The 23094-nt window shown below is 37.2% G+C and overlaps 1 protein-coding gene across 16 annotated transcripts in view; it reads left to right on the top strand.

The window, feature by feature from the left end:
* The first annotated feature begins 1666 nt into the window (after positions 1-1666).
* Positions 1667-23094, top strand: part of C2CD5 (C2 calcium dependent domain containing 5) — an 81729-nt gene continuing 60301 nt past the window's right edge. For 5 of the 16 annotated variants that reach the window (XM_019633638.1, XM_019633641.1, XM_019633636.1 and 2 more), the window contains exons 1-7: positions 1668-1887; positions 2031-2149; positions 10474-10560; positions 14100-14271; positions 16443-16538; positions 18814-18969; positions 20240-20438. In XM_019633638.1, the coding sequence (XP_019489183.1) occupies positions 2060-2149; positions 10474-10560; positions 14100-14271; positions 16443-16538; positions 18814-18969; positions 20240-20438 (800 nt within the window). In that variant the 5' untranslated portion in view covers positions 1668-1887; positions 2031-2059. Of the gene's footprint in view, positions 1888-2030; positions 2150-10473; positions 10561-14099; positions 14272-16442; positions 16539-18813; positions 18970-19041; positions 19241-20239; positions 20439-23094 lie in introns of those variants that run through there. The other 11 variants (XM_019633646.1, XM_019633642.1, XM_019633649.1 and 8 more) reach the window with 8 other exon arrangements.

The following is a 23094-nucleotide window of genomic DNA, read 5'->3' on the forward strand; positions in this document are numbered from 1 at the left end:
TGAAGTGTACCTGGCGTATAAGACGACCCCCCACTTGGAGGCATATTTTTCAGGGCCAAAAAGTCGTCTTATACGCCGGCAAATACGGTAGTATAATAATTAGAAAACAAACTGAAGTCAGGCTTAATTCTACAAAAAAAAAAAAAAAAGTCTTCAGGAAGCATCTTAATTATAATCTCCTGTTGATGATGCCTTACAGGCTACTAATTAGGAGGCTGAGATTGCTCATCTCTAATAGTTCAATTTGCAAATATTTTTTTACATTCTAGAATCTTGTAATACAATGCATTATTTTCCATTAACATTGTTGCTAAACTTGTTTTCTAATATTTTTTCTTTATATATTTTAGTATTTTTTTAAAAAATAAATAGGTATTACTGGTAATTCTTTGATTTCAGTAAAAAGGCTATTTCAACTCTGCCACCAAAACACACCAGAATTAATGGATTGGATGGTGTAGGTGACCTTGAGAGTTTGGCAAGGGCATTTTAAGGATAGAGTTAGACTCCACAAAAAAGCTACAGGAGGATCTAAAGAAATTTGCATGGGGCCTCTGTCCTTGTGTCATACTTTGAATGGATAAAGGTTTCTCAAGTCCCAAAAGTCACCGATTTATCTTTTAGATTTTTATTTTGAGGAAGCCTTATTTTTTCTTCTTTGGAAGAGTTCAACTACTCACTTATATGAACAGTACTCCCTCAGGAGAAGGAATTTTTGCCTTGAAAAGATAATTCTGAGTCACCACTGCCTGGAGTACTTAATTTAACCGGTAGAGTATTTTTAAAGAAGATCGTCCTGATACCTTCATTTAGGAATTTTCCATACCTGCTGAATCCAGTGGTATAATCTTTCTACTGTAGCTGTTAATGCTGATTTTGTATTTTAAGTGGCATGTACTGTTGTTAATGCCATCTTTGTATTTGGTATGGAGTGAACTTTGTTATGTCCTGTGCGTCTGCCTCAATGTCCCTAATATTTTTCTGATGGTTTGTGCCTATAGATTATGCATTTTAGCACACACACGTATATGTAATGTCCTGAACTCCTGCCAGCAATGTAGGTCTTATCTTCAGGCTTGCAGACGCTTAATAAGCACACTGAGACGATCTACGAGGGCATTGCAAACTCCTTTAAGCAGTGACTTTGGATTTCAAAGTATTTTTGCTCCCAAGACCTACAGTAACATCTTTAACCCAGTACACAGCACACGTGTGTGTGACGGAACAAAAAATGTGAGTATGGAAATACTTATTCGACTATCCGAGATTTCCCCCGAAATTTCTTACTCTATTTCATATAAAAGAAAAACTTCACCCCTTCCAGGTAGAAACTAGTTAAACTGATTTTACGAACCACTAACTGGTCGTTAAAGGCTGATTGAAATCGCTCCTCTAGCAGCCTCCGCGGCTGCTGCTACTTCTGTCACAGCCCTTCGGCAACACCGCGGCAGCGGCCCGCGGAGAAGCCACTGAGCTGCACCAGCGCTTTGCACCTCGAGGCTGGAGCCAGCTTTCCTCCAGGGAAGCGGCGCCGCACTAACCTACAGCCCCGACTCGGTGGATGATGCAGGGCTCGCCCCAGTTCCCTGCCCTCCAGCTAGTCCCTCCCTCTTCTTCTTCGCTCCGCGTATTTAGTTTCGGCCCTGCGAAGTGGGCCGAGCGTCGAATGATCGATGCTCCCTCCACACCCCAAGAGCCGCCATTGTTGGGGGGGGGAGGAGAAACACTTGTAGCGGCTGCAGAGGCTCCGCGGGATGTTCATTGGCATTTGCGTCTCCTGCCAGCATCGTAGGACCGGGACAGAACAATCCCACGGGGCCTCTCCGGCTGCCTCTCCGGAATGAGGCCTCGGTTCCCGCGTGGGACGGCCCCGTTTCTCCTCCTAGAGTGAGTGCCCACGCCGGCGCGGCGCGCCCTCCGCTGTCAGTTACCCGGCGCGCTCCCGCTGGCGCGCGCAACTCCCCGCAAGCTCTCACCCCTCCCCCGCCCGACTTGGCGCTCGGCGCAGACTCGTTTGTTTGTTTCTGCAGGAGCCCAAGGAAAGGCCGAAGCTGAGACGATGCCTGGGAAGCTGAAGGTGAAAATCGTGGCCGGGCGCCATTTGCCAGTGATGGACCGAGCTAGTGACCTGACTGATGCCTTCGTGGAGGTTGGTGCAAGGTCCTGCTCCTCAAACAGGGAGCGCCAAGCCCTGTGAAGGATCCTACCCATCTCGGCCCCAGCCCGTTCCCCTTCCGACAGCCCTGAGTGCCTTGCTTGTCCAGCCCTCCCTCGAGGACTGACTCCCGAGACTTCAGCCCATGTGATGGGTGCACGGCTTGCAGGCGTCCGCCGCGCAGTGCGCGGCGCCGGTAGGCAGTTACTGCTCTGCATGTCGGGGTGACTGATGTCAGGACTCATTATAGGCCACCTGCCAGTCAGGAGATCCAAGGCGTGGCCGTGCGGCCGCCGAAAAACGCACACGCACACATACACACATACACACACCCTTCTTTTGGGGAGGGGTGGCTCTTCACTCTGAGTGATGGAGATGATGTTTAAAAATGTAGATACAGTCTGTTGTGGGCACTTGGAGACCTACAAGGCTAGGAGATCCACTCTTTAGCATAGTTATTTTCTGAATCATCAGTGTAAGTTCTAAAACACAACTGTAACTCTTTCTGCTCTTGTATGGACTGGTAGGCTGGTGAGCTATTTCTGGGTAATTTAGTGCCTTGGGGTAGGAAGTCAAGTGCCAAGGATTAAAATTGCAAAATTGCTTTTTAAATCTAATGATTAGTTTTAAACTTACGCCAATTAGCTCAAGCCTAGGGCCCTGCAAGTAATAACTCAGAGTATGAAAGAAACCAAATAAAAATTGTAATAAAAATTGAGATGATGAGCCAGAGCACTAGAACAAGAATCATTTGGGCTATTAATGCAGAGCTGATAGATACATGAATAATATACAGCCTGATTTCATCTCAATGCAAAATATTCTTTGTGTTCTATAAAGGTTCTCTAACCTAATAATGGCAGTTTTGCCCCCAAACCTTGCCATGGTAACTCTTAATCTCAACTTCATTTCCATTTAAGAAACAGTTAGTGAGTGTGTTCTTGGTCCAGATGTTAGGTAATGGGGATACACAGTTTACCAGAATAGAGTTTTTGCTCAGGTAGCTCAGAGACTGACCCCACACAGTTTAGGTTAATAACATGTATTGAGTCTTATTATTGCCAGGTACTAAGTACTTTTTAATTCTTAGTCCTCAAAACAGTCGTGCTGTTGTATTGTTATTACCCCATATTACAGTTGAGGTAACTGAGGCCTAGGAACAGTAAATAATTTGCCTAAGGTTGCTTCACCTTGGAAGTCCCCATAGCCTTGTTGCTTATTTTAATCACTGTGCTAATACTGCCTTTCCAGGCTAAATGATGAGTGTTGTAGAATTTGGAAACTTAATTCTGCCTCTGAAAGTTTAGGGAGGCTTCCTAAACTTCCAGATCACTGACATTTGATCTGGGCCTTGAGGGACACCCAGGATTTTACCTGGCAGAGGGAACATTAAAGCACAGGATAGACTGCATGGTATTTTTATGAAGCTTGGAATGTGGAGTAAAAGGGGATATGTGGATAGTGGAGGTCATGGGGATAAGGCTGGAAAGGTAGGCTTGGAACCAAGCCTCATTTTCTATCCTAAAGAAAATGTTCTTTATTCTATAAGCAGGGGGTTAACTAGGGGAGCTTTCTTTTTAAGCAGAAATGAAATAAGATCATGTTTGTATTAGGTTGTTTCTTTCTAGGATCACTTGAATGATGATGTTATTGATGGACTTGGCAGATGAGAGATGAGGCAAGGAGATTAATTAAGAAGATGGTAAAATTATCCAGGCACTATGTGCAGTGGTAATGGGAACAGGTTAAAGAGGAAAACTTTGAAGGACATTTCTTAGGTAAAATTGTCAGGCCTTGGTAACAAATGGTTTTTGCTGGTGCGGGGCGGGGAGGGGTGTTGGATTTAAGGATGACTCATTAATTCCTTCTTTCAACCAATAGCTGTCGAGTGTCCCTTATTTGCCAGGCCCTATGCTTGTCACTGGTCCAGCTGATGCATATATGGTGGAGAACACAATAGACTTGGTTCTTGTTTTTAAGGACCTTATATTTTGGTGGGAGAGACAGACATTAAAAAGTTAAAGGAATGATTAAATATATAATTACAAGTTGTGATGTGTGCCACGAAAGAAAACAGGAAGAGAATAATAGGAAACATCTACTTTAGTGAGTAATCAGGGGAGGCCCCTGAGGAAGTGTCAGTCAGGCGAAGACTTGCTGGATGAGATGGAGGTAGCTGCTCAGGGGGTGTAAGTGTGTGTGGAGGGGAGTTTGGAGCAAGAGAGGCTGGAGAAGAAGAGAGTCTCAACAGAGGGAAGATCCTGAAGTGACGTGCTTTGTTTCAGGAAGTAAAGGAAGATGTGTGTGGCTGGCATGTTACGAGTGAAGAGGAGAGTGTGTAAGATTCAGCTGGGGAGTTAGTCAAGGAGCCAATTTTGCAGGATCTTAGAGGCCATGATTAGGAGATTGGATTTTATTCTAAATTCAATGGGAAGCAGTTGTTAAGGTGAGCACTTTTGTTGTGGTCTGGGGGAATGGCTTGAAGAGGGGAAAAAGCTGAAGCATGCAACCAGTTAAGAGATTCCATGATAGTTCATGAAAGGGGGTAAGGGCTGGGGTGATTTTGGTAATGGAGAGAAGTGAATGGATTCCAGACATACTTTGAAGATAGACTGGAGAGGATTTGTTGGTAGATTGGAGTAGGGGACTGGGGAAAAGGAGACTAAAAGATGACTCCTAGCTTTCTGGAGTCATTGGGGTAGTCTTCTGAGTCTCCATGGGGTTGATAGAGATTGGTTGACTAGGTGGAGAACCATTTTCTATCTGGGCATGTTATATTTGAAGGGTCTTTGGATCTTCAATTGGAGTTGTCAAGGAGAAAGTTGGATTTGTGAGTATCGTGTTCAGAAGAGAGCTACGAGTTAAAAATGAGCTCACACAGGCGCGCTTCTCATCTCAGTGAGATCCAGTGTCCCCTTTATATAGCAGGTATTTTGAAATCCATTCTCTACTATTTTGGCATGATATTAATAGCTAGTATTATATAATCTATCCATGCTCACAATTTAAAAAGTCAAAAATGCTCTAACTGTAATATGGCAGAGAAATAAAAGTAGTTTTTTCATATGTATTTTATTTATTTATTTATTTATTTTAAGATTTTTATTGGGGAATTGGGGGATGGGAACAGCCCTGGGGAATTGGGGGAAGGGGAACAGACAAGTTGCTGTTGTTTTGTTCTTCAGTCTAGTTGTGGAGGACGTTGCTTCACTGGCCCAAGTTGGCACCATCATTGTGCTCTTCCTGGGCGAGGCCGATCAGTCCCCTGCTTCTGGATGGCCGCCCACAGGGGCTGCTGGCTGTTCACGCTGGCTGCTGGCTACACACGGTAGCCCATGGCAACCCACTGCAGCAGGGGCTGCAGCCTACACCGTCGCCTCGACTCACGGCAGCCCAGCTCCAGGTTGAGCTGTTGTTCAGCATCTTAGCTGTAGAGGGCAGTGTCACAGGCCCTCATATGTGGGATCTGAACCGGGGCCCTCTGGCATCCCAAGCCAGCTCTTAACCAACGCACCACTCGCCCGGCCCTCATATGTATTTTAATATGGAAGTACTTGTTCATGACCACATTAGAAGCCATGAAGTTATCAGATTGAGTCCATGAATATTTATTGAGCCATTGTATATATCAGATGGATATACTACAATGTACTGGGGATATAGCAATGAATAAAACAAATTGTTTTAGTCATGGAACTTACGTGGAAGTAGGGAGTTCATAAGGAAGATAAGCAAAAGATTAAATGTGCTGGATGGTGAGAAATGCCCCATGTAGAGAAAATAAAGCAGTAAAGCAGGATAAGTAAGGGAGTGCCTCACCTATGTGTAAAGTCACACAACTATGATTGTGCTCCTCACACACTGAGACAATTACGTAGTTTTGGCATCTTAGATAGGCCTTTACTGCCGTTGGCTATCTGATTTTCCAAAATAGTCAACTTGTGGTCAAAAGGAGAGTTGTCCCTTAATGTACATGATGATTGTATTTCTTGACAATAATGTATATTAAAACCCTATCAAAATAGTTTTATCTGTAAAACTGAGTTAGGTTCTAGGTAGGTTTTTCACCCATGTAACTAGCTGGTGGGATATTTGAAAGTCATGGCATGGGACAAATCTTCATTGTTGAGGATTGTTTCTTGCCTTGCAGGACACTAGCATCTCTGACCTTCCTAACTAAGTACTACTACTTGTCTCAAAACACCCGTAGAAATTTCTAAAGTTCCCTGAGAAGTTGGTTCTTTCCCTTTTGCAGACCTCTTATGGGGAGAGAGAGAAGAGGGATGGATCCTCAAAAAACTTGGCATTAAGAATTTTATTAGATGTGGAGGACTAGGGGAAGTAAACTGTGATTGGCAGCCAGTGGGTAGGTGGTAAATCAGGAAAGTAATGTTTTAGAAGGCAAGAGGAAGTTTCTAGAAAGCGGAAGGACTCAATTGTCAAATAGCACTGAGAGGTCAAGTAACAGGACATAGAAATCACAGGCTTGGACAACATGGAGGTGGTAATGATCCTGACGAGAGGAGTAAGAAGGATGGAAGCCCATACTCTGGTGAGTTAAAGAGGGCTAAAGTACACGGGAGGTGGGGAGCAGGAGTGTAAGAAGAGAGAACTGTTGCAGGAAATTTGGTATGACGGGGAGAGGAGAAATAGTGTGGTATTTTGGGGAGTACATAGCTTTTAATACTTAGAAATAAGTTAGAAGATAGAACACATTTTGTGTGCTAATAGGAATAATCCAGCAGAAAGGGAAAGATTAATGCAGGAACAAGGGGATAATGAAGGATTATAATATAACAAAGGGATAAATTGTATGCTGCAGACTGTAAGTACTCTTTACGTTCATAGGAGAGGGTCATAATGAAGCCGGGGCTGGCGATAAGAAGTCTCTGTGCTGGGCTTGAAGGATGGTAAAATTTCCACAGGTGGAAAGGAAAAAGGGACCTTTTTTGGATGAATAGGATAAACTTGGTAAAAGCAAAAGGCAGAGTAGAGCATCTGTTATTTCCCCCTTTGATTCAAAGTATTCTTGTGTTTATCCATGAGCCTTTGAGGGAACAGGGAGAAGAAAAGAAATTAATATTAAATAGTATTTTTTGTGTATCAGACATTTTGCTAGGTCTCTACATGCATTATCTCATGTGATGTTCACAGTAACCCGCCTTTCCAGAGGAGAAAGCAACCTTAAACAACAGGTTAAATAACTTTCTCAAGGTAATTTAGCTAATGAGTAGGGAAAGAGAATGCTTTTACTTTCCTCAGGAATCTCATTAACATCCCTGATGTTCCCTAATAAAGTGGTAAGGCATTCATTTAATCGCTGAGCAATAAAATCTTTGCATTAAACAAGACTGAATGAACTGTGATTCTTCTTAGTAGAACAGGAGTCGTCACGTCACAATGTTGGCAAAACACACACTGTAGCCTTTTTATCTTAAATCTTGTTTTTCATTTAATGCAATGTGGGGACTAGCAGATCTTGACTATATATCTAGAATGGGTAGTCGACCAAAAAAAGACAAAAAGGTGCAAATAGAGTACTACAGTGTAGTGGGACAAAATTGAAGGGGGTTTTAAATCATAACATAAAAAATATGCTATTTTTGGCAATTGAGCCAAAACCCTTAAGTACCTTTGGCTTTTAAGTGGTTTTGAATAGTTTTATAAATCCTAACATTTTACTTCAAATAAAGTAGGTTTTAGATAAATTAAACATGAAGTATTTCTTTGATATTTTGAATATTGAAATGTAATGAAAGTTAAATTAGTAACTGAGCAGTAACGTCTATTCTTCTTAGGTTTCCTTTCCTCCATTGAGTTTCATTTCTTTAACATTTGTGATTTAAAATTTAAATTATGCTGGTAATACATGAATAGCTCCCATTTCAAAAGATTTGAATACTCAGAAGTAAAACTCGAAAGCCCCTTCTTAACTTACTATACTGTACTGCCTATACCCTATTAGCCCCTTCTTCAGAGATAATTGCCGTCAGTTATATAATCTTCTACTTGGTTTTTTCAGGTATGTCGTTGACATTTTCCCCTCACAGTGCATATAATCGATTCCATTCTTTAGCAGGATACTTCCGTGATTTATTCAGTCACTTTCCTGTTGACTCACTATTCAGGTTTTTGTGTATTTTGGGGGAGGGGGCCTTATGTAAAAGTGTTTCTTTAGGACAATTCCCTGACGGGGCTCTATAATTTGAATGAAAATAAAGCTTTTGCCATTTGGATTTTATTTTAATTTTTGGTGTGTTTGAATTTTAAAATAATGCATTTGAAAAATAGATAATATGTGCAGGTTCAAAATTCAAAAGGTACAGAATGAGAGTTAGCCTCTTGTCGCCCTTCCTTTAACCAATCTGTTCTTTGTCGTGGCCACCATTCACACTTCTTGTATAGCCTTCTAGAAATAATTGTGCATGTTTAGGCATATGTTATATCCTTATAACAGCTTGTCATAGTTCTCTATGCAAATTATGCATACACACTGTTCTGTAGTGTAAAGATTTACCGTGGATTTTGTTCCATACCACTGCTTAGAGAACTGCGTCATTCTTCTATTTAGGACCGCGTTGGGTGGCTTTACCATATTAATTTTAACCCATTCCAAACTGATGGACATCTAGGTTGTTACCAGTCTTTCGCTACTGTAATGTTTCTTATGTACATTGGGTACTTCTGTGTGAACTTGAAGGGTATAGACATTTAAAATTTTGATATATATTGTCAAATTGTACTCTATAGAGATTGTTCTAATTTACTCTCCCACCAATGGAGTGTGAGTGTCTCTCTAACACTGTTTTCAAACTTTTTGATCTTTGCCAACCCGATAAGGTTAACTGTTGGTTTAGTTTGCATTTCTCCTATTGTGAATGAGATTGATCATCTCTTGACATATTTAAGAGACATCTATTTTTCCATTTCTTTGAATTGGTTGTTCATCTCCTTTGCTCATTTCTCTGTTGGTTTGTTGATCTTTTTCTCATTACTTTGTAGGAACTTGTTAAAAATTGAGTAAATTATCACTATGACATATTTGTCATATTTGGCAAACTTTTTCTGTTTTCTTATTTATCTCTCATTTTACCATATTCCTTATCATGCAAGGAGTTATTATTTTTATGTAAGTTTTAAACCATTTTTACTCTCTAACCAAACTGCCTACTTTGGTTAGAATGGTACCACATGGTTGGTATCATTCCTAATAATTCAAATTGAATGATAACATAACTAGAAAATATACAGAAGATAAAAATATAGTTTTAGATATTTTGCTTTTAGAAAATTTCCTGGACTGATTAAATATTAATATCTACAAGTATTATAATACCAAAAGTAGGATTATAGGTCAAAAAGGAAAGGAGATTTCATAGATTATCTGATTGACCCAGCGCTTCCTAAGTATCTGCAGTGTGCAAAACTCTGCTGGGTATTGTGATAAAGGGGATAATCTTGAGTGAATTTTGAGGTTAGGCAGGATGCGTAACGTTGATAACTGTTAGGATTAGGGAAGGCCTTGAAGAGGTCAAATTTAGGAAAGGTGAGGCAATCTACGAAGTAGTTGCCTAGCTGTTTCGCTCTTAAACTTCCTCGAGTCCATTCTGAGGTTTCACAATCTCCATTCTTGGTCGAAAACAAATCCTAGGGATTTAGCCCACTTTCCACCTTCTTCATTTCTTCCTTATTTACATATTTTTAATCTTTGTTATTTACTGTTTTCCCAGACTGGCTATGAAATGAGATGGTCTCTCCATCCAACCCCTTTCATTGTCAGTGAAGATAGGAACATAAAATCCTTAATGACCATAGTTTATTGCTGATCACTGTGTGTGCACAGATAAGGAATTAAAAAAAAATGAATATGGGGAAGGTAGAAAATGCAGCAAGGATATCGTACTGAGTTCTTATAATAGCTGTAGTTCTGGGTCCCCTTGCTGAGAAGGTAAGAGAAAGCTGGCCTCTTACCTTCTGATTTTGTTTCTGCTTGCCCTGTGCCTTTAAAACTTTCTCTTTTGTCTGAGCTCCAGTTTAGTGAAGGTCATACTGATTCCTTCCTCCATACTTACATAATGGTCTGTGTTTCTAATTTCCTGTAGAGCTAGCCAAGCAGTATAGTGGGTAATCCCTTGTCCTAGATGTAGTCAATAAACTTACCTGGACCCATCCATACTTTCTTCCCTTTTGTCGCACGGAATAAGTTGTCTTTTTTCCCCCCTCCAATGTTAATCCTCTCATTGATTGGCAGATACTTAATTTCATTTTTATTCACATTTTTGATATTTATATTTGAATTGTTTTTTATTTGTTTTTAGGTAAAATTTGGTAATACCACCTTTAAAACAGATGTATATCTCAAGTCCCTCAACCCTCAGTGGAACTCGGAATGGTTTAAATTTGAGGTAAGTTTTTAAATGTCAGCATTTTTGAGTGTGTGTTTTTTTTTGTTTGTTTGTTTTTTGCCGGTGGGCATAGCCCACCATCGAATAGGCAGTCTTGTTGTTAGGAGCACGTGCTCTCACCAGCTGAGCCATCCTGCCACCTGTTGGCAGCTCAGAAGCAGGTCAGCTCCAGTGCAGCATCACTGGCCCATGTGGGAATCGAACCGGTAGCCCTATTGCTCAGGGCTCGAGCTATTAAGCTAACTCTTAACTTACTGAGCCAATTGGCCGGCCCCTTGAGTGTGTTTTTTTTGTTGTTTTTTTTTAATTGGGGAATTGGGGGGATGAGAACAGTGCTGGGGAATTGGGGGAAGGGGAACAGGCAAGTTGCTGTCCTTTTGTTCTTCTGTCTAGTTGTGGAGGAGGTTGCTTCACTGGCCCAAGTTGGCACCATCATTGTGCTCTTCCCAGGCGAGGCAGATCAGTCGCTGGCTTCTGGACGGCTGCTCACTGCGGCTGCTGGCCGCGCACGCTGGCTGCTGGCTACTTACGGTAGCCCATGGCAACCCACTGCCACAGGGGCTGCAGCCTACGCCGTCGCCAGTGACTCATGGCAGCCCAGCTCCAGGTTGAGCTGTTGTTCAGCATTTTAGCTGTAGAGGGCAGTGTCACTGGCCCTCATATGTGGGATCCAAACCGGTGCCCCCTGGCGTCCGAAGCCTGTTCTTAACCATCGCGCCACTCGGCCGGCCCTTGAGTGTGTTTTTTTGAGGTGACTCCTTTCCCCAAGAATGATAGGGTTACCTTTTATTTCAGGTATAGTAGTTTTCCTGCACCATAAATGTATTTCCTAGGAATATTAAGTTTTTTTAAAAAATATTAACAGGTGAGAAAATACATGAATAGGAGAACCCAGATTTAAAAAGAATATTAGTATATATTAATTTTTTCTGAACTTTAGCATATACCAGAAATCACTAAAGAACAATGTATAGATTAAAAAAAAATTTATCACTCTTACCACCTAGGAAATTCCAAGGGTTTTGGGAGCTGTGAGCCATGATGAAGACCAAATATCATATAAATCACAATATTGTACTTACCCTATTTACCTCTGTTTAGTGACTTATGCTTATATCTCGTTAGCTGCAAAGGAGGCTAGGAAGTGTAGTCTTTTAGCTGGGTATCTTGCTATGCAGCTACATTTTTTAAAAAACTTAGAACATTTCTGAGAAAGTCTTAGTTAAAATTAATTGCCAAACTTCTCTATTCAGATTATTTATTTATTAGCTATCTATATGTCATGAACTATTTCTAGTCACTTAGTATGGAGCCCTATAATGTCAGGGAAGGGATACCTTAGTGTCACATGAGGTAAGATGATGGTACTCACAGGTGAATGTGTGGGTGGTTAAATAAATGTACACAAAAAAATGTTATTAATGGTTGGTTAGAAATTGGACGGATGTCTTTAGAAGGATGGTTAATGACTTAGTTTATTACTCTTTTCCTTTTATTAAATGTAAAGAATATATAGCAGTGGTAGAGAGAATGCCATTGATGAAAAATGATTCTGAATGGATTGGAATTCAAAAAGATTGTTTTATTTTAACATTTTATTATGGATATTTTTAAATATGCACAAAAGTAGATGTATAGATGTTACAATACCATTGACTATATTCCCTATGCTGTACTTTACATCCCATGAGTATGTATACATACATATATATATATATATATATATATATATATATATATATATATATATATATATATAGTTATAGCTGATATACAATATTATTCTACTTCAGCTTCAGGTGTACAGCGCAGTGGTCAGACATCTGCACAGTCTGTGAAGTGGTCCCCCTGATAAGTCCAGTACCCATCTGGCACCCTACATAGTCTTTACAATATTGTTGATTATATGCCCCATACTGTATTTCATATCCCCAGGGCTATTTTGTGATGACCAATTTGTGCTTTCTCATCCCTTCACCTTCTCCCCATCCCCATCCCCCTCCCATCTAGCAACCATCTTTTTTTCTCTGTCTCGGAGTCTATTTCTGTTTTGTTTGCTTGTTTTTTCTGTTCTTTAGATTCCACATATGAATGAGATCATATGTTATTTATCTGAGAAAGACCCCTTTTTGAAAACAAATCATCCAGTCACGCCACATTCATGATATCAATAATAATTCCTTCATGTACTTTAATTCTTAAAATAATCTCAGAGAGGCTGGATGATTAGCCTAAAATCAATAAGAAATTAAACAGGGGATGGGGAAAGGCATAATGTTCATAATTAAGTTTAAAAATTTAACCAAAATATAAGGATTGCAGAGCTATCACTTGACCAAAACATATGTAATGAAGATATAGAGATTTTAACCATAAACTCAATCTTAATAACTATATGCTATACCTGCTGTAACAGCAAACATTCATAGACTGCATTTAAAAAGTATAGTATTTTAGTTACAATAACCCTTTTGTAGTCTCTCCTAGTCTTATTACTATCTCTACTATTTTGTTCCATCTAGCTCCTATATTGATGAGGAGTACTGGCCAATTATTGGATGACAAGGTATCCAGAGGATGGCAGCCAACATAGTCAATGTGTCTTCCCTGAGGGAGAAATTTTTTTTTTTTTTTTTTTTTTGCCTTGTTCTTTGTCTTACTTTGGACTGCTGTAACAGAAGACCATAGATTGGGCATCTTAAACAATAGTATTTTATTTCTCACAGTTCTGGATGCAGGGAAACCTGAGATTAGGGTACTATAATGACTGGGTTATGGTGAGGGTGCTCTTTCTGGCTTGCACATGGTCATTTTCTTGTTGTGTCCTTACATGGTGGGGAGAGAGATCATCTCTCCCTATTTCTACTTAGAAGGATATAATCCCATTCATAAGGGCTCCACCCTTATGACCTAATTACCTCCCAAAGTCCCCATCTCCAGATACCCTCATATTAGGGATTAGGGCATCAACATTGAATTTTGAGGGGACACAAACATTCAGTTCATTGCATTCCCCATTGTAGTCCCTCTCTTTGGCACAGTGCTTGGCGCATTATAAGTACTTGATAATAAGTAAAAGAAGGAGAGAACTTAAGTAATGAACTTAAATTGTTATTTCTTACAAATAATGTTAGTTTTGCTTACAGCTTTACTGTCTGCAGTTGTCCTTAGAAATTGTGTCATTGTGCTCATTAGCATCCTTACTCTCTGTAGCTAATATATGGACTCTATTATGGCATTCCTAAAGCATTTTTGCTGGATATTATAGGTTGAGTAGTAAGACAGAGGATAATATGTAGAAAAGGAATTAAAGCCCTTTTGTGTGTTAATCATCCTGACTTTGTGTTTGGAGGTAAACTGCTTTTTTTCCCCTAGAAATTTGGCATCTTGTATAGAAATAGGAGTTACAACTTTTTGTTTGTGTGTTAATCAGATTTCTTTTCCAGAAATAAGTAATCTTTTACATTTGCTGTGTATATACATTTATGACAATGCCGGTTTTTCAATTATGAAGATTTAATTTTAAATTATACTTGTAGGTGGACGATGAAGACTTACAAGATGAACCCCTACAGATCACCGTTCTTGACCATGACACTTACAGTGCAAATGATGCCATTGGTAAAGTGTACATCGATATCGATCCTTTACTCTATAGTGAAGCTGCAACAGTCATCTCAGGATGGTTTCCAATTTATGATACCATACATGGTGAGGACTATGTTTTAAGAAAATAAATCAGTCTTTAATATAGTAAATGCATTATTTAAAAATCATCTCATATTTCTACTCTGTTCCTAAAACATTTTCAAACTGTATTCCATTAAGCTAGACATTGTAGAGAGTTGCAAAAATGTAACATAGTGCCACTCTTATCATTAGTATTTTTGGTTTTCAAAATAGTTATTTTTATAAAAAGTATTGTTTATATTAATATAGATTTATTAATACTTTAAATGGAGTAATAAGTAAATACTGTTTAATTCTCAATTTTAATTTATAATATGGTAAATGTTGATAGATATGAGCCTCATAAATAAAAACTCCTCAGTAATTTTTAAGATTGAAAGGGGTCCTGTGATCAGAAAGTTTGAGAACTGCTAGTCTTAAAATGTGCTGTCTCTTTAGAATTGTAAATGGACTCTTAAGGAACTGGCAGATGCTTCTATCTACAGTATTGCATCTTTCTGCCGGTTTTACATTTTTGACCTGGCAATTCCATTGATAGCCAGTTATTATAAGAAAATAAGGTATTTGCTGGGATTTATGTATATTTATTATACTTACACATACATATGTATATGTTATAGATGTTATAATATGTTATGTATATTCTGTTATTATTTACTAATGTTTAAATTGGTAAAAATAAATTGGAAAACAGCAATTACTTTAATAATTTAGAGCACATATAAACCATAAGTAACACAGCCAGAACAAAAAGCATATTTTCAAAATACAATAGCATAAGGAAATATTATGAATTTCAAAATTCAGATTATAAAACATTATTATATGATGATCCCAAGTTTAGAAACAAAAGAATTGTATATACGTGTTATTGGATAAATTGGCAGAACACGTGTTAAAATGTTTATCCTTGGATAGTTTTATTTCTGGACTATAATCCTACTTTTCCTCTTTGTGCTCTTTCTCTTTATTCCATAGTTTCTACAATGTATATGTATTATTTTTTATTATTATTTTTGTATTTAGGAAATAAAATCCAGTCAAATGTTTTATTACCAATAAAAAAGTCACTGGAGAATTAATATGGGCTTGGATTAAAGACAATAGCTATATGAGTGAATGAATTTTCCAAACATATTAAATATTGTTTATAATTGGTTTATTATGTTATATGGGCCCTTTGTAAGGAACATAATCTCTTATTATTTTAATTGGTAAATGTGCAAGCCTTAGAATTATTCCTCCATAAATATGAATTTGACAGGAAGTCACAATAGTCAAACTACTTAGTAAATGTTTAGAGAGGGGCTGGGTCATAATTTTTGTTAGAGCGTCTTCTGAAAAACCCTTTTTCTTGGAATTTCTTAGCTTATTTTAACTTATTACTGTATATTCTTTGAAAATAATAAAACTTCTTTTGTGTTAAATCAGATTCTTTTTTTTTTTAAATTTATTTTTTATTATTAGTTTCAGGTGTACAGCACAATGCAATAGTTATCCTTTTCACCCCTCACAAAATAAGAACCCTCTTCGCCCCATCCACTGCCCTCCCACCCCTGATATCATACTTATCTGTTACAATTCCATTGACTCCATTCACCACTTCATATATGGTGTAGAGGCCTGACCACCGCACTGTATTTCGGAAGTTGATGTTAAATCAGATTCTTGCATTAGTTATTAAGAGCATTTAGTCTGGGATAATAATAATCTGACTTTTAATCCTGGTTTTACCACTTACTAGCTGTTGACACCATGCAAATTATTTAACTTTTTTTAAACTTTGGTTTCTTTCTCTGAAAAATGAGGATAATAACACTACAGAAATTACCTTACTGGGTAGGTGTGAGCACTATGAGTTACTACTTGTAAAGCATTTAGAACATTATCAATTCTCAGCAAATGTTACCATCATCATCATCATTAATTTAAATGGGACTCCTTTCCAGTTGAATTGGTTCAGATAAGTGGAGGCTTGTGGTAAAAATGAAAATTATTTCTTCTTTATTTAATACATACATGGTTTTCAGAAAATGTAATAAAGAAACTTAGAATGAAAATAATTAGGAAACAAAGTTAGTATTGGTAGGATTGACACATTATTTAAAAATCATTAATTGGCATATATTTGCTTGTTTAATTATACTTCATTTTCTTAAGGTAGAAACTTGATTTTCCTTTTGAAATTACAGGTATCCGTGGGGAAATCAATGTAGTTGTCAAAGTAGACCTCTTCAATGATTTAAATCGATTTAGGCAGTCATCATGTGGAGTCAAATTCTTTTGCAGTAAGTAAATACATTTTATTATTCATTTAATAGGAAATGTAATAATTGATAAATATGGGAAATCAAATTAATATTTTAAAAGGCTAATGGAAAATCTGTTATACTTCGGTTTTAATGCCAAAGGGAAAATTGTTAATTTTTCAGAAACAACTGCTGTTGCTCTGGGGACTATCTTATTTTAAGTAAGTGATACCTAATTTTTTATGAGTTCATAGACATTTTTGTTAGAAAAATTTGTTGAGGCACATGTCATGACAATGCCACTGTGGCCCATGGGGAGGCTATACCTGGCCTTGTCCCATTCCTGGCCAACTCCAGCCCCTTTTCTAGCCGCTGCTCCAGCCTCCACTCTGGCCTACAAGCCTGATTAGAAGAAATAACATTAAACATTGCTGATGACAGCCACTAGAAAGAGCAACAGCCAGTAGGAAGAATTAACAGGTGAAGATTTTGGAATTCTTTCCAGAACTTGAAAGAAGAATCCATATATTAGTGAAACAACTGAATCTCATGTACTTAAACCGTATGTTGCATGATATTAGGCCTGAAGGTAGAGAATTGATTCTGAGATACCTAAGAATGACTGGAAACAAGATTGAAAATAATGGTGGAGTGTGTTTTGCTGCAGTGCTACAAAATAATTCATCTTAGAGAAATTAGATCTGGGTGACCTTTATCTGGGAAGGCAACGTGTGATAGCACTTGCTACAGTCCTAACTCAAAACCAAACCTTTAAGGGAATAAACCTAAACTGACCTATACTCTATGGTGAACAGGAAGAGTCCACAGTTCATCTAGGCCACATGTTGAAAGAAAGTCACTGCCTTGTTGAACTATATATGTGTTAGCATGTTATAAAAAACATGCTAAGTATGTGTAAGCATGTTATAAAACTGTGGTATGAAACAGGTGATGCACTGTATCTGAAAAGCAGCCTGTGCTGCCTTGATGTCAGCTGGTTGTCAGTGGTCAGCAACAACTTCGAGGGAGAAGGACTTGGCCTTTCTCAGTCGATGAACACAAATCTCACTCTCTCAGACTTCATTCAAATGGGCTGTGTAAAACCAGACACAACACAGATGTGGAACCATTGGTGGGGAATGGACGTGTGTGTTTTGCGGAAGCCTCCAGTGGCCTTAAAAAGCATAATTATTGGATACCAACTTACGGAGAAGCTTGCAGCTTCTCATCTAATGCAGGTTTTAACCTTGTACGAGTAGGTCAACATCTATGAAAAACGAGCTCAAAAATAGTTTTCACATTATTTGTCTTACTGCTTTCACAGAGATTAATATTTTATTGCCTATTAAATTTTTATTTTATAAGTTAGGACAAGTTACTTTTGTCAGAAATATAACTGTATTAAACTTTGTATAACTGTCAAAAAGAAAACAAAAAAGAAAAACCCAGGACACTGCAAGATAGGAGCAGAGTGCTGTAGCCAAGCACTGTGATGTTTTCCAAAATTACATAGGCTTCTGTAGGTATGCAGCCCCGTGAACACCGTGCAATATGGATTGGAATTGGGAGGATCTGGGCAATTCATAGCCAGTTTGGATTAATAGAGTTGAAAACTCCTAAGTACTTGAGTTAGCTTCAAGGCATGAATGTCTATTTTAACATATATTTGGGATACATGTTCTCAGGTTCTCCCCTTCAGAATCTGACAAGATCTTACTTAAGTTCAGTGACATTTGGTGTCCTACATACTAAATGAGTCTGTTAAGTAGTACAGTGACTACTGAACCAGTTGTCCGTATGGACAAAGATTGTTATAAACTGCAGGAATGTGTGACTCCTCAGGTTGTATCAGAAAGATCATGGTTTGACGTTTAAGGCTGCAGTGTATGGCGTTCAGAGCTTTCTCAAAGGGTTTTGAATAAGTAGAGTTCTTTGTATTCATTATCTTCTTTCTACCTATTTATATAACAGTCAGCTTAGCTGACTTTAATTTTGATTTTTTGAGCTTTGTATTGAGTGGTATTTAAGAAGTCTATAGCTAGTTTCTTAATTATAAAAATATAGTTTATATCTACTACGCTTACATGAAAAAGGTGAGAGGTCTCATGAAAGAAAATGATTATATCTAAGAATAAAATGATACATAGAAGACTGTTCAATTGGAAGTATTATTATAATTATACTGAGATTATCACAGTAAAAGATATTCTTGTACTATTTATCCAAAATGTAAGAACTTAGTTTTACATTTTTAAAAAAAATCAAATTTAGCTTTTTGATAAATAGAAGCATAATAGACAATTTCTTTTAACAGCAACATCTATTCCAAAGTGCTATAGAGCTGTAACAATTCACGGATTTGTAGAAGAACTTGTGGTCAATGAAGACCCAGAGTATCAGTGGATTGATCGAATTCGCACACCAAGGGCGTCAAATGAGGCCAGACAGAGGCTCATTTCTTTAATGTCAGGTATTTAAAAAAACAACAAAAACAAAACAACTTCATTACTGATTGACTTAATACTCCAAATTTTTTTCAGTTCCTTTTAACAGGCCACCTGAAATTTTGCAATGAAGATTGTAAATTGTAAGTGACTGATTCCCTACCCCTGACCCCATCCTACACTGCCATCCTAACAAGAAGAAATCTGAATCAGAACCATACAGTTCCTTCTTAACTAGACGGTAAAAGGAAATAGTGCTCGTGAAGTGGCTTAGTGGAAAGTGCCCTGAGCAAGGAGGTAGGAAAGTGGGGTCCAGTTAGTTTATCTCTCTCTAGCATTTATTTATAATCAGAGCTTAGGCAATCTCTCTAATGCTTTTTGCTTGAATCTTGCCTTTTCATAGTGCTTCTCTGACAGTATGTCGCTCCTTCTACCCTTCCCTCCCAATCTTTTCTTTATTTTTCTTTGAAGAATTTATTTACCTCTAACATTCATATTTATTTGTATATATGTATGAGTGTATATATACACACTTATCAGGCAGTAAGTAAAAATGTTATATATATAATAAATTTATATAGTTTAAATAGAAAATGCAAATATATTTATACTTTTATTAATATTAATATTATACTTAATTGGTATTTACAAATACAAATATAAATGTTATATTCACTTAATACGTATTGGGTTGTCGGAAAAGTCATGATGCATTTTTGCAACAAAAAAATAGAAAAAATATGTCATGACTTTTCCAACAACCCAATATTATATGTACTATATTAAGTAATACATTTAATGATATGTTTTATATTTGTATTATATTCTACATATTTATATTAAATGATATACAATCATAATATATAAATTATACATTATAATTGTATTTGACTGTATTATGGTCTGTGTATTATGTTATATTTATATGTAATATTTATATTTGATTACTTGCTTTTTATCTGTTTCTCTCACCATTATGTAAACTCCCCTAATATGGAGGCTGTATCTTTCGAGTTCATTTCTGTATCTCTAGTACTTAGGAGAAAGGAATAATGCCAGGCACATAGCACACAACCAAAAATTATTTGGTACATGAATACCTGCCACATCTGTAAAATGTAGCTAATAATATCTTACCTCCCTGAAAGGAGGAAGCTGAACAAGATAATCTTTAGGTTCCCTTCAGATTCTAAAAAAATCTGTGATTTTTTGGACTCTATTTTATTACTACCATATCCAGTTTTATATTATGTAATGTGGAGATATGAAGCAGAACATTGCCTTCCTTTTTTGTAGGTGAACTGCAGAGGAAAATTGGCTTGAAAGTCCTCGAAATGAGAGGAAATGCGGTTGTTGGGTACTTGCAGTGTTTTGATCTGGAAGGTGAATCTGGCCTAGTGGTGCGAGCCATAGGAACAGCGTGCACGCTGGATAAATTAAGTAGCCCAGCAGCATTCCTTCCTGCATGTAATTCCCCATCCAAAGAAATGAAGGAGTAAGTATGCATCAATGAATTGTTCTTATGGATCTTTTTATCTTTTACCTATACATTTTCATTTGATTTGAGACATTTTAATAGTGTTGTTCAACATGCATTTTTTTTCCTGTGGTGATTATTCTTATAGAGATGACTGTCAACATATGAAGCTTAAAACTGTTTAGATATTCCTCATACTTTATTTATAGTCTTAATATGAAATTCAAATTAAGTAATGTATAATTAAATTTATTCCAGATCTTTAGACACTGTATATGTAAAAAGAATAAAATGAATATGCATGGTATGGAATTTTACTTGTTCTCTGGGAAATGCTGAAAACCCTACACCTGGGAATTCAATTATGCTTATTATTAGCAACATTAGAGAAAGCAGGACAGATTGACTTGTGCAGGGGTCTCAAACTCGAATGTCTACAGAGGCCAAGCAGTTTATATAAATAATTGGGTGCAATTAAATAGGTATTACTGGGGACTGTGTAAAGCAGATGTTAGCAAACTTTTTCTGTAAAAGGCTAGATAGTAAATATTTCAGGCACTGGCCATACAGTTTCTATCTTTGTTTACAAAAAAAAAAAAAAGTTTGCTGATCCTGATCTAATGGTATTCAGGCTCACACATTTTTTAAAACCTGTGTGTGATCAAAGAAAACACTTCTGTTGGCTAGATTTGTCCTCTGTGTCATCATTAAAATTGGTGGTGCTGGCGCTGTCAATAGGGAATGTTTGAAACGAAAACTTTCTGTCCTAATGATTGGGTGAGTGGGACAATCCTGTTGGGGACTAGAAATGCCGACTCTCCTACAAAGCAAGAGACAACTCCATACAACTCTATCTAAATGCCAATTGTACTTCCATTGAGAACCATTGATCTAGGGATTCTTCTAGATCAAAGGTCAACACACTTTTTCTGTAAATGACAAAAGACACAGGTAAATAATTTAGTCACAAATCCTTGACTCTGCTGTTGTGTGAACGTGGCCACCAACGATCTGCAAATTAATAAGTGTAGCTATGTTCCAATAAAACTTACTTCCTTACAAAACAGATAGCAGGATGAATTTGGCCTGTGGGGTAGTTTGCTGACCCATTTCCTAAATCATCAGGGAGTCAGAATTCTATAGTCAGAAAACCTGAAATATTTCCTAGTTCAGCAATAGTCAAGAGAGGTTGAATAGAAAACAATCTTATTATTATTATTTTTTAAATAACCTTTTTTAAAATGAGATTTTTCTCTTTTCTTAAACTTGTTCTTTTTGTTTAATTATTTCCCTCCTGCCGGCCTTTAGTCATTTGGATTAAATTTTAGTCACAAGAAGGGAGTACATATATTACCTAATTTTATTTAGAAATACATTGCAAGTCAAATAACTTTTAAATAAATTGGAACGGTGAATTTGCTTTATATTCCATTTGAAATGTGTTTTTAAAAAGATACAAACTGCCTGCTGCTCGAGGAAAAGTCAGATTTCAGGGGTAACTTTTTGAGGGATTCAGATTTTTTTTTTCTTTTTCTGTAGCAAATTTAAGTAAAGGCCTGGGGCCCTCTCTTCCAGCTTTATCTGCATTGCCTGAAGGAGTCTGACTTTTGCAGTTGTGATGCGTGAAGTTTTCTGCTTTTCACTAAATTACTTAGTGGAAAGAGAAAGCTATATTACTTGTTGGTGTCTTAGAATGATAAATGGATGGGCAGTAGGGAAATACATTTTGCCTGCACTCAGGAAGTGTTCCAATAATGTAAATCTTCTGGGATTGTGTAAGTGTTCTTTTCTAATTTTGCTGTAGCTATTTGCTTTAAATTGTCAAATATTCACACCATGAAGAATTTAAATTGCTTCATTAAGATTTTCTGAAAGGCATCTTACTACCTAAATCATGTTATTTAAAAACAAAAAACCACCTCCATACTCATGCTGCTTCATTTCAACTAACTTCTTTGTATTTTTGATAAGGAATAATTTGAGTGCTAGCTTAACATTGTTTTATGATTCAGTAGATTATACTTATTCTGGTATTATAACATTGTTGATTCCTAGACAGAAATTTGAGAAAATAGTTTGGATTATGTTCCTGTCTGAATGGATTCAATATTAGAAATACCACTAGAATATTGTAAGGCAACCTTTCATGCAAGGAAACCACTAAGAATTTGAACTCCAAGAATACATTATGGTGATGCTTGAGCTTATTTGGATTTTAATGTGATGTCATAATTTGAACATTTTACAATGTTCATTTTATTTTACCTTTATTAATGGTGTGTTCTACTCCATCAGTTTGTTTTCTTTTCCTTTTAGATATTTAGTGTAATGTCCTAGCTGAGTATCTTGATGATAGAAAGTACATTTAAATATGATTCATTGCTTCTCTATGTTAGGAAAAAAGTACTTTCTAAGAAACTTTAACCGTAATTTCTCCTCTGTACGGCACTGATTTTTAGACTTTTTAACTTCATTAGTGACATCAACAGAGAAAAAACAAAAATAAAGCCTCACTGAGTTGTTTGTATACAAACAAGTTGCTAATGAGCTGTTTGATTTTTATCAGTTATATTAAACACATTTTTAAACTAGCAACAAAAGCAGAAACATTTGTTCTGTAAAGTCAGTGATATTTTCCGAAAGTAGTCTGTAGACCCAATGAAAGACCATTTGC

This window comes from Hipposideros armiger, unplaced genomic scaffold (assembly GCF_001890085.2).
Source record: "Hipposideros armiger isolate ML-2016 unplaced genomic scaffold, ASM189008v1 scaffold_1363, whole genome shotgun sequence".
Taxonomy (NCBI): domain Eukaryota; kingdom Metazoa; phylum Chordata; class Mammalia; order Chiroptera; family Hipposideridae; genus Hipposideros; species Hipposideros armiger.